This window comes from Fundulus heteroclitus, unplaced genomic scaffold (genome assembly GCF_011125445.2).
Source record: "Fundulus heteroclitus isolate FHET01 unplaced genomic scaffold, MU-UCD_Fhet_4.1 scaffold_383, whole genome shotgun sequence".
Taxonomy (NCBI): Eukaryota; Metazoa; Chordata; class Actinopteri; order Cyprinodontiformes; family Fundulidae; genus Fundulus; species Fundulus heteroclitus.
The window spans coordinates 73,151-85,846 of NW_023396796.1; the positions used below are offsets into that span (position 1 = coordinate 73,151).

At 37.9% G+C, this 12,696-nt stretch overlaps 1 protein-coding gene across 1 annotated transcript; it reads left to right on the forward strand.

The window, feature by feature from the left end:
- Positions 1-2,308: 2,308 nt before the first annotated feature.
- On the forward strand, positions 2,309-10,200 carry LOC118560092. The gene is made up of 11 exons (XM_036130817.1): positions 2,309-2,533; positions 4,684-4,770; positions 5,037-5,177; positions 5,282-5,415; positions 5,611-5,747; positions 5,852-5,945; positions 6,087-6,186; positions 6,845-7,098; positions 7,181-7,361; positions 7,839-7,966; positions 9,064-10,200. The coding sequence occupies exons 1-11, from the start codon at positions 2,518-2,520 to the stop codon at positions 9,379-9,381; spliced, it is 1,590 nt and encodes a 529-aa protein (XP_035986710.1). The 5' UTR covers positions 2,309-2,517; the 3' UTR covers positions 9,382-10,200.
- Positions 10,201-12,696: the final 2,496 nt, after the last annotated feature.

Sequence of the window (12,696 nt, forward strand, 5' to 3'; positions counted from 1 at the left end):
CGCCCGCTTTCAATTACACTAAAATCATGCGATTTCTCACGGGGGACAATTTTGGGCAAAGTTTGGTGAGTTTTCATGCATGTTTAGGCCTCCAAAAAGCCGTTTCAAAAGTCCCAAGAATAAATAATAATAATAATAATAATAATAATAATAATAATAAAATCTGCAGTTACAATAGGCCTTCGCAGCGCTTAGCTGCTCGGGCCTAATAATAATAATAATAATAATTAAAGCCGCAAGCGGCGATGAGCGGCCCTCGCAGCCAAGCACCGCTGGGGTACGTGCACCGCCTGCCGCCAGCCACCGCAGAAGCTGTCACGCAATTTCCCTGCCCGTCCACCGGGCGATTCACACGAACCCGTTTGGCAGCGCTCCCCCACAACTCACAAAAAATCAGGTGCAGATCGGTCGATGCAGCGAGGAGATACAGCCGTTGAATAATGATAATGCATTTGGCCACCGGGCCGGACTAAATCGTTCGGCGAGCCGTACGTTTGACACCCCTGATTCAAACATAGTTTACTGGTTGAAATGCAGTTCAAAGTCTTCAGCTGAAAGGTTGTACATAAAAAAGGTGTTGCACACAAATAAAACTTGTTTTGCACACAAAAATATATGTTTCACACAAAAAAAATTGTTTTGCAAACTGCCAACTTTGCGCTCAAAATATCATTTATAAGTTTTCCTCCAGTACAAAATGGTCTCTGCTCGACTACAAAACAATCCCACCCACGCTGCAGTAAATTTATGCCAAAAGTCACGTGATGCATTAAGAGTTGTTGTTGTTCAGACTTCCCGACAGGAGAGGTTAAACCATGTTGATGGAGATGAGCAGACAGAACGCTCTCGGGTAGGAGACTGAGTGACAGTCTGAAGGAAGTCTGAAGGAAGAAGGAAAAGGTTGGCGGTAGGCATAAGCAAGTTTGTGACTGGATCAGGATGGCGGCTCAGGTTGTAGAGGATGAGGAAGAACTACATAGTGATATGGATACGGATAGTTGAACGCCAGTTGCTAGTTACCAGGGAAGTGGAAAATTCAAAAGTAGTGAAGCAGGCAGAGGTTCTGGGAATTCAGGAGACAAAGGAAATCTTGAAGACGACAGTACAGATGATGGAAGCAAGGGTGTGCATAAAAAGATTCAATTCAATTAAATTTTATTTACGTCAGACCAGGTGTACCTACTATGAAGAAAAAAGAGAGAGAGCAAAAAGTTAAAAGCTGAAATGTCAACAGTCATTTCAATGTAATGGAATGAAAAACTGGAGAACAGTAGACTGGAGAACAGTAGAAATCAGTAGAGTGATAAAAATATACCCTGATGTCCTCCAGTAGCCTAAGCCTATAGCAGCACAACTATAGATGTAGCTCAGGGTAACATGAGCCACTCTAACTATCAGCTTTGTCAAAAAGGAAAGTTTTAAGATTAGTCTTAAAAGTAGACAAGGTGTCTGCCTCACGGACCAAAACTGGGAGTTGGTTCCACAGGAGAGGAGCCTGATAGCTAAAGGATCTGCCTCCCATTCTACTTTTAGAGACTCTAGGAACCACCAGCAGACCTGCAGTCTGAGAGTGAAGTGCTCTGTTAGGAACATACGGGGTAATCAGAGCTCTGATATATGATGGAGCTTGGTTATTAAGGGCTTTATACGTTAGAAGAATTTTAAATTCTATTCTTGATTTAACAGGAAGCCAATTAAGGGAAGCTAAAATTGGAGAAATATGATCCCTCTTGTTGATTTTCATCAGAACTCTTGCTGCAGCATTTTGGATCAGCTGAAGACTTTGAAAAGATCATGAAAGAGGAGGTGAAGATAACATTAAAATTCAAAAAGGAAGATGAAAATATTGCTCTGAGCCCAAAAATAGTTTCTAAGGAAACAAAAAAGAAAATAGGGGAAGTTGAAATGGCTAAAACGCTGAGAGATGGAAGCTTGTTAAATGTTTGTAAATTGGAAGAACAACAAAGGAAAGCAATGAGTGTTGAGAGTATTGGAAATAAAAGAGTGGAAAGTAAAAGAGTGTTGGGAGAAAAGAAAGGATCCCGAGGAGTTATTTATGGAATTCCAGTTAATGAAGATCTAGAGAAATTAAAACATAAAATCATGTTAAAGTCAAGGATATAAAGAGATTGCAGAAAACAGTTAATAATGAGCGAGTTGACAGCTTATCTGTGCTTCTGGAATTTTCTACTCCAGAAGTTCCAGATAGAGTCAAAGTGGGTTTCTTGTGTTATTCAGTTAGGCCTTATGTTCCACCTCCACTTCGGTGTTTCAAGTGTCAGAGGTATGGTCACATTTGCTGCAGTGTGCACACAGTAAATTCCACAGTGTTAAATATGCAGTGTCAAAGTACACTGACTATTTCAGAGTTATTGCAACAACAGCTGGAGTAAGATACCACCCAGTGTTGGTGAAAATATCCGTTGTTAAAATAGGCGGTGTGAAACGTACTCTGGAAAGCTCCGCCCACCTCCTCAGTCCAACAGAAATTTCAGCCAGCCATTTTCTTCATTCTTCATGTCAAGCGACTCCGGTAAGTTTTTTTTTCTTATTCACTATCAAACGCATAATTTGTCCTTTCAACAGACGCTGAATTTCTAGAATTTCTGTAAATCATTGTTAACTGTGAACCTCGGCCGGTTTTAGTTCTTCAAATGCTGAATTTCAGAAGGCTAATGTCTGAGTGAATAACAAGTCCACGTGCAAGTAGCATTATAAGCTGGCTAATTAACCCTAACATTAAATGGCAGTCAAGCTATCAAAAGTTATGTTAATTTTGTCATTATAGCCTGGATGTTTGCTTGTGCATTACTTTGAGGTATAAAATATTATTGTAAAATAGCGAGTATTGCTTGTGTAGGTGGGGTAGGTAGGGAGATGGCTAGCTAGCTAGCTAAAGTTCATTCTGAGCGGGTAAAAAAAAAAAAACGAACCACTAGTGCTGTTTAAAAAAAAAAAAAAAAAGGTAATGAGGAAGCATTGTATTCTTTATCATTGCAGGTTGTATTGACAGACATTGTCGTTTAAATGTGTTGGAAATATGGCTTGGATTTTCTAAAGATATATAAGATTACACTAATCGTCTGTATCGAGATTCAAAGTTTCCCTCCTTGTCTCATGGCTACCGCTAATGATAGCTTACCCTAACACGCAAGGTTCACGGCTCTGTGTGTGTGTGTGTGTGTGTGTGGGGGGGGGGGGGGGTACGGTTGTATTTATTGAAATTTGGTTGTTTATTTGTTTAAATACGTATTTCAGAACGGTCAGAAAAGCTTCCCGGTCCAGATAGCTAACAAGCTAGCGGCAGTGGTGATGCGCGCTCGTCATATATCCCTCCGCCTCAAAACGCGCTGGAGCCGATGTAGGAGCCGAGTAGCCTCGTGAGACCATCCTGATCTCGCGAGCTTTCAAGGTTTCACTCGCAGATCAGTCTGGCTACCCTCCGTTGAAGAAAATTTGGAGCCGTTCACCAAACGAACATCCAATCAGCGTTGGCTTTGAGGCAGGTTGAGGTGTGACGCAACGGGAAGTGCGACAGTTCAGTCTAAAGAACATGGCGGCTTCAGCCGATGAAACTAGCGTTAGCGTGGCTATCCAGCAAGTTTTATCGGAATTACAGAGTATTTCTTTGCTGAGCTAACGAGCCTTTACCTGCAGCAGCAAGAGTAGCTTGGCTTGTGGTTGTGTTTTCAGCGTCGCTCGTAATAGAGCGACGAGGAATCTGATTGGTTTATTTGGCCCGTCTATCACCAACATAGGCCAATCAGCTAACCAGTATTTTCGCCCCTTCCCAAAATTACTTCAACGAAAGGTTTCCAGATGGATATGCGGAGCAAATCTATCTGGCGGAGTCAGGTAAGGAGCCGAGGGAGTAAAAACAGGAAGAGAAACTCTGCCCGTATTTTCTGCAGTTTACAGTTACAATGACCGGTGATAACTGCTGAAAGTAGATTACGAGGTGCAGATCACCATTTCGGGCAGAGATTGGTTCTAAAGATGAGTTTTTACACGATAATAACATTGCAGAAACCCAACCCAAAAACCATATAATGTTTATTAATTTGTCTTTTTTTATCTCTAACATGTAAAATTAGTATTTTAAATGTAAATGCTTAATACCATTTCTATCTTTTTGTTTAAATGCAACAAAATATTTCAGCATGAAATATTTATTTATTTATACATTTGTTTACACATTGTTTAAATATCAGGGAGTTCTTAATGATTTAGCCATTATTGGCCAGATTTTAATATTTTATGGTACCAGGATGTTTTCATTCAAATTCTTTTGTACAAGTATGTTTTTTTTTTCTTCTTTCTTTCCAGTCATTTATTGCAAAATCGCATACTAAAATGCCCAAATGGGCTTTTACACTTTAAGACATAAAAAGATAAAATGTGAGTTTAATTTGCGATTATTCTCGAGTTGAATATTGAAATAAGCAATTAATCTCGATTAAAATTAATATTGTTTGACAACACTAAATTATACGTAATAATTATACTTTATTGGACAGTATTCACCTCATAAAAAGTGGCCTAGCTTCTGGCCTGTTCTGATGAAATGCATGAGATTCTAATGTATCTAAAATTTGAGAGAATGCAGTGTATATAGTTTTTTATTGCGATAATGAGCAGACAAACCTTAGCCATGAATTATGCTAATTTTTTTTTTTTCAGCAGGGAACATGCTGCTTAAAACAAAACTTGGTGATGTCCAAAAGTTTGTTAGAATAACAGAGCCAAATCTTAAAGAATTTTTGGTTGCAGGTAAGAAACTGATATTGTGGAATTAAGATTTGCACAAGGAGCTTTAAATGCTAATAATTACTAGATTTAGCTGTTTTAAAATGATATACTATAATATTATTGCCGAATGATTGAAAATTATATGGTCTTAGATTTTGGAATTGATCAACAACTTTTGTGTTTCCCTTTCTAGTCACACCCTTAAAAGTTGTTAAGATTAAGGCATTAGTGAAATGTTATAATCAATGGTTTTCCTGTGTTTACAAGCTGTTATGTCCATTTTGTAGCATTTGCAAAGTTTGGTGTCCCAGCTGTAACAGAAGGTGTGAAAGTTGTCGACAGTTCAGGGACTGAGTTGGATGAAGATGTTTTTGAGGATGTGGTAATGAATCCCTCAACTGGGGTGTTGACCATCAAATATGACTCAGGTTTGTCTCTAATCTATATTATTTAAAGGATGGGTTGTCTTATGAAGATTGTGATTTTTAGAAGTGACCGGTTAATTTATTTCCATTTCTCAATTCATGATTAGAATCTGTCTCAAAAGTAGCCTCTCCTGAGGCGTCCCAACCATCATCCCTCAATTCTTGGGACTCTGGGGATACAGACATCATTCCTGATAGTCCCTCCAGAAAACGCCAGAGGCTGGATGCGGAAGCTAAGCATGTAAGAGTTTTTATAATATTTACATGGTTTGAAGAACTTGTTGAGCCTGTCACTGTCTGGAGGGAGTTTCTCTCTCCAGTGTTTGCTCTTTTGGTGCAGCATAGAATAGAGAATCTCTTTATTGTCTCACAATGGGGAAATGACCAGTTGCGACATATTCCTAATGTGTTGAATTCTTTTGTGTTGTGTTTCCAGTTGGTGGAATCAGTTCTTACCAACAAATCGGGTGGGGAACGTATAATAAATGAATACAGCCGAACCAAGTCCTTGACAGATGAAACCAGACGGAAAATGGTTAACATGCTGGCAGCTGACATGACTGAAAAGAATGGGTAATCTGCTAACAGTGTTTTTGTTTTAGCTTGGAGATTAATTTCAAATCAAAATGAAATCCAGTTAATATAACTGCAAACTCCTTTCTTCTTCAACTTTGCAGTACATCCCCACCCAGGCAGGTGAAAGAAATGTACGCCAGAGGAATAGTGTCCTTATTCCCCTACCTCAGTGACCCATTCTCTAAGAATGGCTATGTGAGTTGCAAACAATAATGCTTGTAGTAAGGTTAAATGCTGTGTTGAGAAAAATGGAATCATATTAGACCCTGTTGTTTCACTTCTAAATGCTATTAATGAATGTCTTTCTCTTTTTTGTTTATCCTTTCACCCTACAAGGAGCACTATTATGATGGGGAGAGTGGAACTGGGTACTTGGCCTGGAGGATTAAAACTATTCAGAGAAGCACTGCTAAAGATAGGCGATCCTCGTTTGGAGGTAATGGAAAAATTTATGGAACGAAACACAGCTTTAAAAACTCTTAAAATGTCTAAAATCCAATCATTTTAAATTCAAGGCATAAAATGTCTAAAACTATTTTAAAATCTCATAAAGTTAGTGAATACTGTTTTAAAAGGTCTTGATGTATTAATGTTCAGTTTTTTCTAGTTAGGTTAAGCATCTTGTATTCCAATGTGAAAGAGCTGTAAAAATATATATATACTTTGCAAGTAATTCCTGGCCTCCAAATTTCCTTTAAGCCTTTTGTACTTTTTTTCCAGTATGGTTGTGGAATGGGCCTTACATTGTATTCATTATGTTCTTAAAAATCTTAAATTTGGCTTGTTGAAACAGTAGCAGGATTGGTTACTGCATTTGTTGCACACAATGCTTCTAAGTATTTTTTTCTTTGGGTCCAACTACACCCTTTAATTCCTCTGACTTTGTTAATAGGCTGGCATGGCAAGTTCTGGGTGATTCAAAAGACTAGACATGCATTTTGAACCATGTTCAATGTATGAAATCATAGGAATAATCATAAATTGTGAATCTAGCTTCTACTTTTGTGTAGACTACCTCTTTAAAAATTGCCCAGGTTTTTACAAATGTTTTTGATATCTGTATGTATAATACTGTATTTCCCAATGTTATGTAGAATCAGCCAAAGGATCCTCTGAAGATGTGTCTGGAGGACCAACTGTCAGACGAGAGTCCGAGTTTGTTCCAGAGACTGCCCTAACTGAAGATGAGTGCAACGAAGCAATCTCACTGATGAAACATTCAGCGGATGAGAACATCGTCAAGAAAATGAAACTGACGTTTGAGCATCGCCGCAACATGGTCCTTGACCCACAGCAGTCAAGCAACATACTGTCCGAATTTCCACGTTTTAAAGACATCAAAGGCTTGGTAATTATCTATCACCCTTTAACTTTTTTTTTTTTACCCGTCAGATAATTGAAATTGTCACCCAACATTACCCCCATCCCAGGTTGAACAGGATTTCATTCAGATGTTTGGAGAGGGTATCTCAAGCAAGCTTCTGGAGAGGTGGCCGGTCATGTTCAAGAAAAAAATCATCCAACAGTGCAGAAAGCTTCCATCCACAAGTGAGCTTGAAGAACTCTTGTTGGCAGCTGATCCACCCGAGAATGGCACTGAAGTTGACTTTGGTAAGCTGATTGTTCTTGTTCTTCTTTCGCACTCATATACTTGAGATATTTCATTGTAATTATTTTAATATTATCTAAATATTTACTTAACAGTGTACTTAAAGCTGGATCTGTGATAAATTTAGGAGGAAATATTAAGCTAAACTTCAAAAGTACTGAAGTGTTAATCCTATGTTGTGAGTTTTTTTATATCTTGTGAGGATATAAAAAAGAAAATGCTACTGCCAGTGCAGAGCTAACATTTGCATTTCACTGGATTATAAAGACCAGTCTCATAGAATGTTCCTTTGTGGCATATTTGGCTCACAATTTCTGCCATTCTGAGGTGTGAGAAGTGAACTAATTTCCTGCACTTTTTGGGACACCCCACCTTTAGCATTAGAGTGGTCAAAATGTGTGAGCCATGTCCCAATTAGGTTCCCACAAGGTCTGCATAACTGATGGGTGTTGAAATTAAACACATGATTGTTGTTACAGGTTGGGACAGTGACCTTTCGTCAGTGTTATTGCTGCTACACCTGATTCCACCTTCTGCTCAGGGTTGGAAGAGACCAGGAAAGGTTTCCGCATCCCAGGCAGAGAAGCATCTGGTGGTCTTCAAGAAGGTTTGTATTTTTGGAGGTTATTGAGAGAAAAATCTTATAATTAGGGCTGGACAACGATTAAAATCTTTAATCACAATTAACTGCATAATTTGTGTTATTAATCATGATTATTCGCATTGTATGCACAAACTCCAAGAATTAATTCAAAAGTAGTGTAGAAAGCACATTTCATGTTCTGCTGCCAAATGAAAGAAACTGTAAGATTTGTAGTGTAAACCCTTAACATCAGCACTTATCAGTAACACATTTAGTGTTAATCTCAACTTAAACATGTAAAATAAAAAAATACCAATAATTAAAGCTTATTGCCACTGACAGGAAATTCTCTTTATGGGGGGGAAAACATTTTTAACAACAAAATCCTAACAAACAGGCAATTTCTGAGGTAACAGCAGGGAGCAGCATTACCATTTTATGTTCAATACCAAAGCGTGAAGCACAAAAAAGGTCTACAGTAGCTGTCTGGAAGAACTTTCAACTAAAAATGGAAATTTAAAAGCTCTGTGACTTCCCCATGTCGGCTTTGTTTTAGCCATGTTTTCCTTTTTCCTTTCCTGGTTCCATGACAACCAGCAGCGTTCTTCTTCTGTTTGAAACAGAGGCTGGGCTGACAGCCAGGTAGTTGGCGCATTATCGCCAAGTCAAACCCCTACACCGCAGCAACAGACTTTCACAAAATAAAAGCATGTGAGCAACATGCGTTAATGCATGATAAAGTAAATATCCGCGTTAAAAGTCTAATGAATTAAAGGGAAATTACCACGTTAGCTTGCCCAGCCCTACTTATAATAGTTTAACAATTGCAGAATATGGTCACACACACTAAGGCATTTTTAAATAGTGCTTTATGATGAGTATTGACGACCAATAAGCTGCTAATTTGTATTCTAATCAGCAACTAGTTGGTGCTTAATATGTCTAACCCTCTGGTACCTTTGGGGATGTTTTCATCCAAAAAGGGGGTCCACCAAACTTTGTCCTTAAGGGTATAAGACAGTGGTTTTTGAAAGGGTACCAGAGAGCTACATTTTTTTTCCTGTTTTTGTTTTGTTTATTACAAATGTCTATCTGTAATCATTCTGTGTTGGCATTTGCAGACTGGAACAAACATTCAAGAGCATCTCGATGCCATCACCAGTCAAGCTCAACCCTATCTCCTGGCTGTTGGAGTTAAGAAGAACACGATCCATCAGTTCTTCATCATTCTTGACAAGAATGCCATACCTTGCAGGTCAACATCATCTCTTGGTGCCTTTGATGAACTGTTTAAGGCTCATTTTGTTTTTGGCACATCTTATAACAGCATGCTCCACAACATGTACACTTTCATCAACACCACAGTGTACAACATAGATGTCGGCAAGGTCAAGGAAAGTCCTCGTGTCTCTGAAGTTAGGGCGAGGTTTCTTCGTTAGTGTTTGAAGTTTCTCTTCTCTAATGAAGTGTTTTGTTTGTCAGGCTGAGTTAAAAAGTTCAAATATGCTTGTTAGGCATTTAAGGTTAGTTCATGGCTACTTACCTGGAAAAAATCTCAGGCTTAAATGTGCTCAGACTGGATGTGGATGTGTGTTTGGTACATTTTCTGGTTTTAGGAAGCATTTAAACACCAAACACACTGAGTATATTGACCAAGATGGAGACACTGTTGTTAATTTGAGCAGCGTAGGAGAGGAGGTGATAGCTAATGTAGATGAGACTGCCCCAACATCTGAACTTTTGAGATATTCCAATAGGAGCACTCTAGATATCTGTGCCTCTGCTGTTGCACAACTCAAAGCAGCTGGATTAAGTCAATCTTCTGTAAATAGTTTTGTTTCCTCCATGGAAGAAGTGTGTTTTGAGATTCATGGTCAAGCTAAAGATGCAGCTCTACAGAGCTTATCTCCACAGGACATCGAAATTAAAAACAAAATAGAGCAATCTTTCCAAAAGTTGGAAAACCCATTCACATCCTTAAATTCTGAAACTAAAAGAAATAAACACTTCAAAGAAAAGTGGGGAATGGTAGAACCTGTTGAAAAGGTTCTTGGCACAAGATTTGACAGCAGAAGAAACAAAACAACTGGGACATACGATCAGGTCATTGTAACTGATAAATTTGCATATATTCCAATTTTAGAAACCTTGAAGACAATTTTTCAAAACCCAGAACTTTCGGATCTGTTCAAGCCCAGGCATGTACCCAAGGAAGGTGTATATGCAGACTTAAGAGATGGCAACTATTTAAAAAAAAATCCCTTCTTCTCTTTAAAAAAAGATGCTTTGCAAATACAACTATTTTATGATGACTTTGAAACAGCAAATCCTTTGGGATCCAAAAAAGGTATTCACAAATTAGGTGCGATGTACTTTACATTAAGGAATTTTCCTCCAATCTTTAATTCTTCATTGACGAATATTCATTTGTGTGCTCTTTTCCATGCTCAAGACATCAAGCGTTATGGTTTTAATTTGATACTTGAGCCACTTGTCAGGGATCTTAAAGTACTTGAGACTGAGGGATTTAAGGTGAATATGTTTAAAGAAAAAATTCATGGTACCATAGTTCAGGTAACCGGTGATAATCTTGGGTTGCATACTCTGTTTGGCTTTGTGGAGTCATTTGGGGCTCGATATTGTTGTCGTTTCTGTCTCCTTGAAAAAGATTGTTTTCAAACTGTGTTCTGTGAGGATGATCCAAAAGTTGTACTAAGAACTGTTGAGATGCACAAACAGCACTGTCAAACAATACAAACAGATCCTACACTACCTCACATATATGGTGTCAAACGCATTTGTCCACTAAATTCACTTGAGTATTTTAACACAGCCAACAACTTCTCTGTAGATATAATGCATGATATTTTAGAGGGAGTTGCTCAGTTTGAAGTCAAACTTGTCCTTCATTACATTCAGGAAAACTTCCTAGATGCTGAACAACTCGCTGGTAGAATACAATCCTTTGACTATGGTTACAATCAGCAGCGAAACCGTCCACCTAGAGTCAAGTTGTTTGATGGAAGTAATGATTTGGGGTTAAATGCCATACAATCTTGGTGCTTGCTACGTAATATGCCTTTGCTCTTTGGTGATTTAATAGACACAGATGACAAGCACTGGCATCTTCTACTATTGCTTCTGCACATTGTTAACATTGTATTTTCACCTGTCCTTTCTGAAGGAATGACCTTTTATCTCAAACATTTAATCATTGATCATCATCGGCTCTTCAAGCAGTTATTTCCTACAATCAATCTGTTACCAAAGCATCATTTCATGATATACTACCCTCGTACTATAAGAAACATTGGCCCAGTTCTGCACATGTGGTGCATGAGGTATGAAGCTAAACATAATTTTTTTAAGAAGCAATTAAAAAGCTTTAAAAATGTTACCAAGACATTGGCTAAAAAGCACCAAAGTTGTATGGCAATGTATCAGGAGTCCTTTAGCAAGCAAAAATTAATCTTAGGACCAGGTAAGATGGTGACACTAAATGATTTCAAAGAAGGTTCAGAGATTGCTTCCAAATTTGGAGCTGTATTGTCTACCAGCGTGTTTTCTGCAAAGTGGATAAAACATCATGGTACAGAGTACCGCCGTGACTTCATTATCTGCACTGAGGTTGCATTTGAGATGCCTGTGTTTTGTAAGATCAAAATTATTGTTATGAAAGATGACACTGTATTGCTATGTGGAAAACTGATGGAAACTGTGTGTTTTGATGCTCATTACCATGCATTTAAGGTCAGGGTGCATCCAGACAGGGTTCTTAAGGTGTTGAACATAGATGAGCTGGTTTACTTTAAACCATTTGATTTACAACTCAAGTATGGAACAACAGATTCCTCTTTGTATGTTGTTCCTTATTGCCATTTCATGCTGACTTAAGGTCAATGTTTTAAATATTGTATTCTTTTAATATGTTTCTATGAGACAGTATTTTAGCCTGACGTACAGTATTTGATTGCTGTTAATAAAGACCTTGAATTTGATATTTAGTGTAAACTTGTGATTTTTACTTTGCATGTAGGGTGACTCCACAAAAGATTACATCCAGTGTAAAGTTAACACTAAGATTTATTTGCAGAAAGTGTTAAACTTCATTCACACAATACAGTGTTAAAATTTTGCTTTAAAGGAATTTATTTTTCACTGCAAGGGAGTAAATTAACCAACACAGTAGTGTGTTATATCAACACTTAACAGAGTTGTTTTACTCTCCAGTGTTAACTTTTAGTAACTACATGCGGTGTTATTCTGAACTGGAAAGGAACTCAATCAGAATTGATTTGACACCATACAAGAGTTAATTATTAACTCCACGAAGAGTAATATTAACTCTCTTTAGTGATATTTAACCTTTGGTGTAAAATATTAATTACACTATTCAGTGTAAGCCAGTGTTAATTTTTTACACTAATTAGAGTTAATTTCACTCTAAAATTCTAAACTCTATAGAAAGAGTTAATTTAGCACTAATTCAGAGTGGGACCAAATACACTCGGAAATAGTGTTAAAATCAACTCTTTAAGTGTTACTTTAACACTGCAATATTTACTGTGCAGGGGAAAACAGAGCTGTTTAAAATGTGGAGGGGACCACAAAATACAAGAATATGGTGAAAATGTTCAGGATAAATGCTGTAATTGTGGTGGGGAACATAGGGCAACATATGGAGGGTGTGAAAGATTATGTAACTGGTAATTTAGTAGAGCAGATTGGGAGAAATATAAGGAATAAGTGAAGAT

What these genes read in the sequence shown, in the direction of transcription:
- LOC118560092 (XM_036130817.1), top strand. An exon ending in CATTCTCTAAGAATGGCTAT is followed by an intron (nt 5,946 to 6,086) that starts GTGAGTTGCAAA and finishes TCACCCTACAAG; the next exon opens with GAGCACTATTATGATGGGGA. An exon ending in TGGCACTGAAGTTGACTTTG is followed by an intron (nt 7,362 to 7,838) that starts GTAAGCTGATTG and finishes TTGTTGTTACAG; the next exon opens with GTTGGGACAGTGACCTTTCG.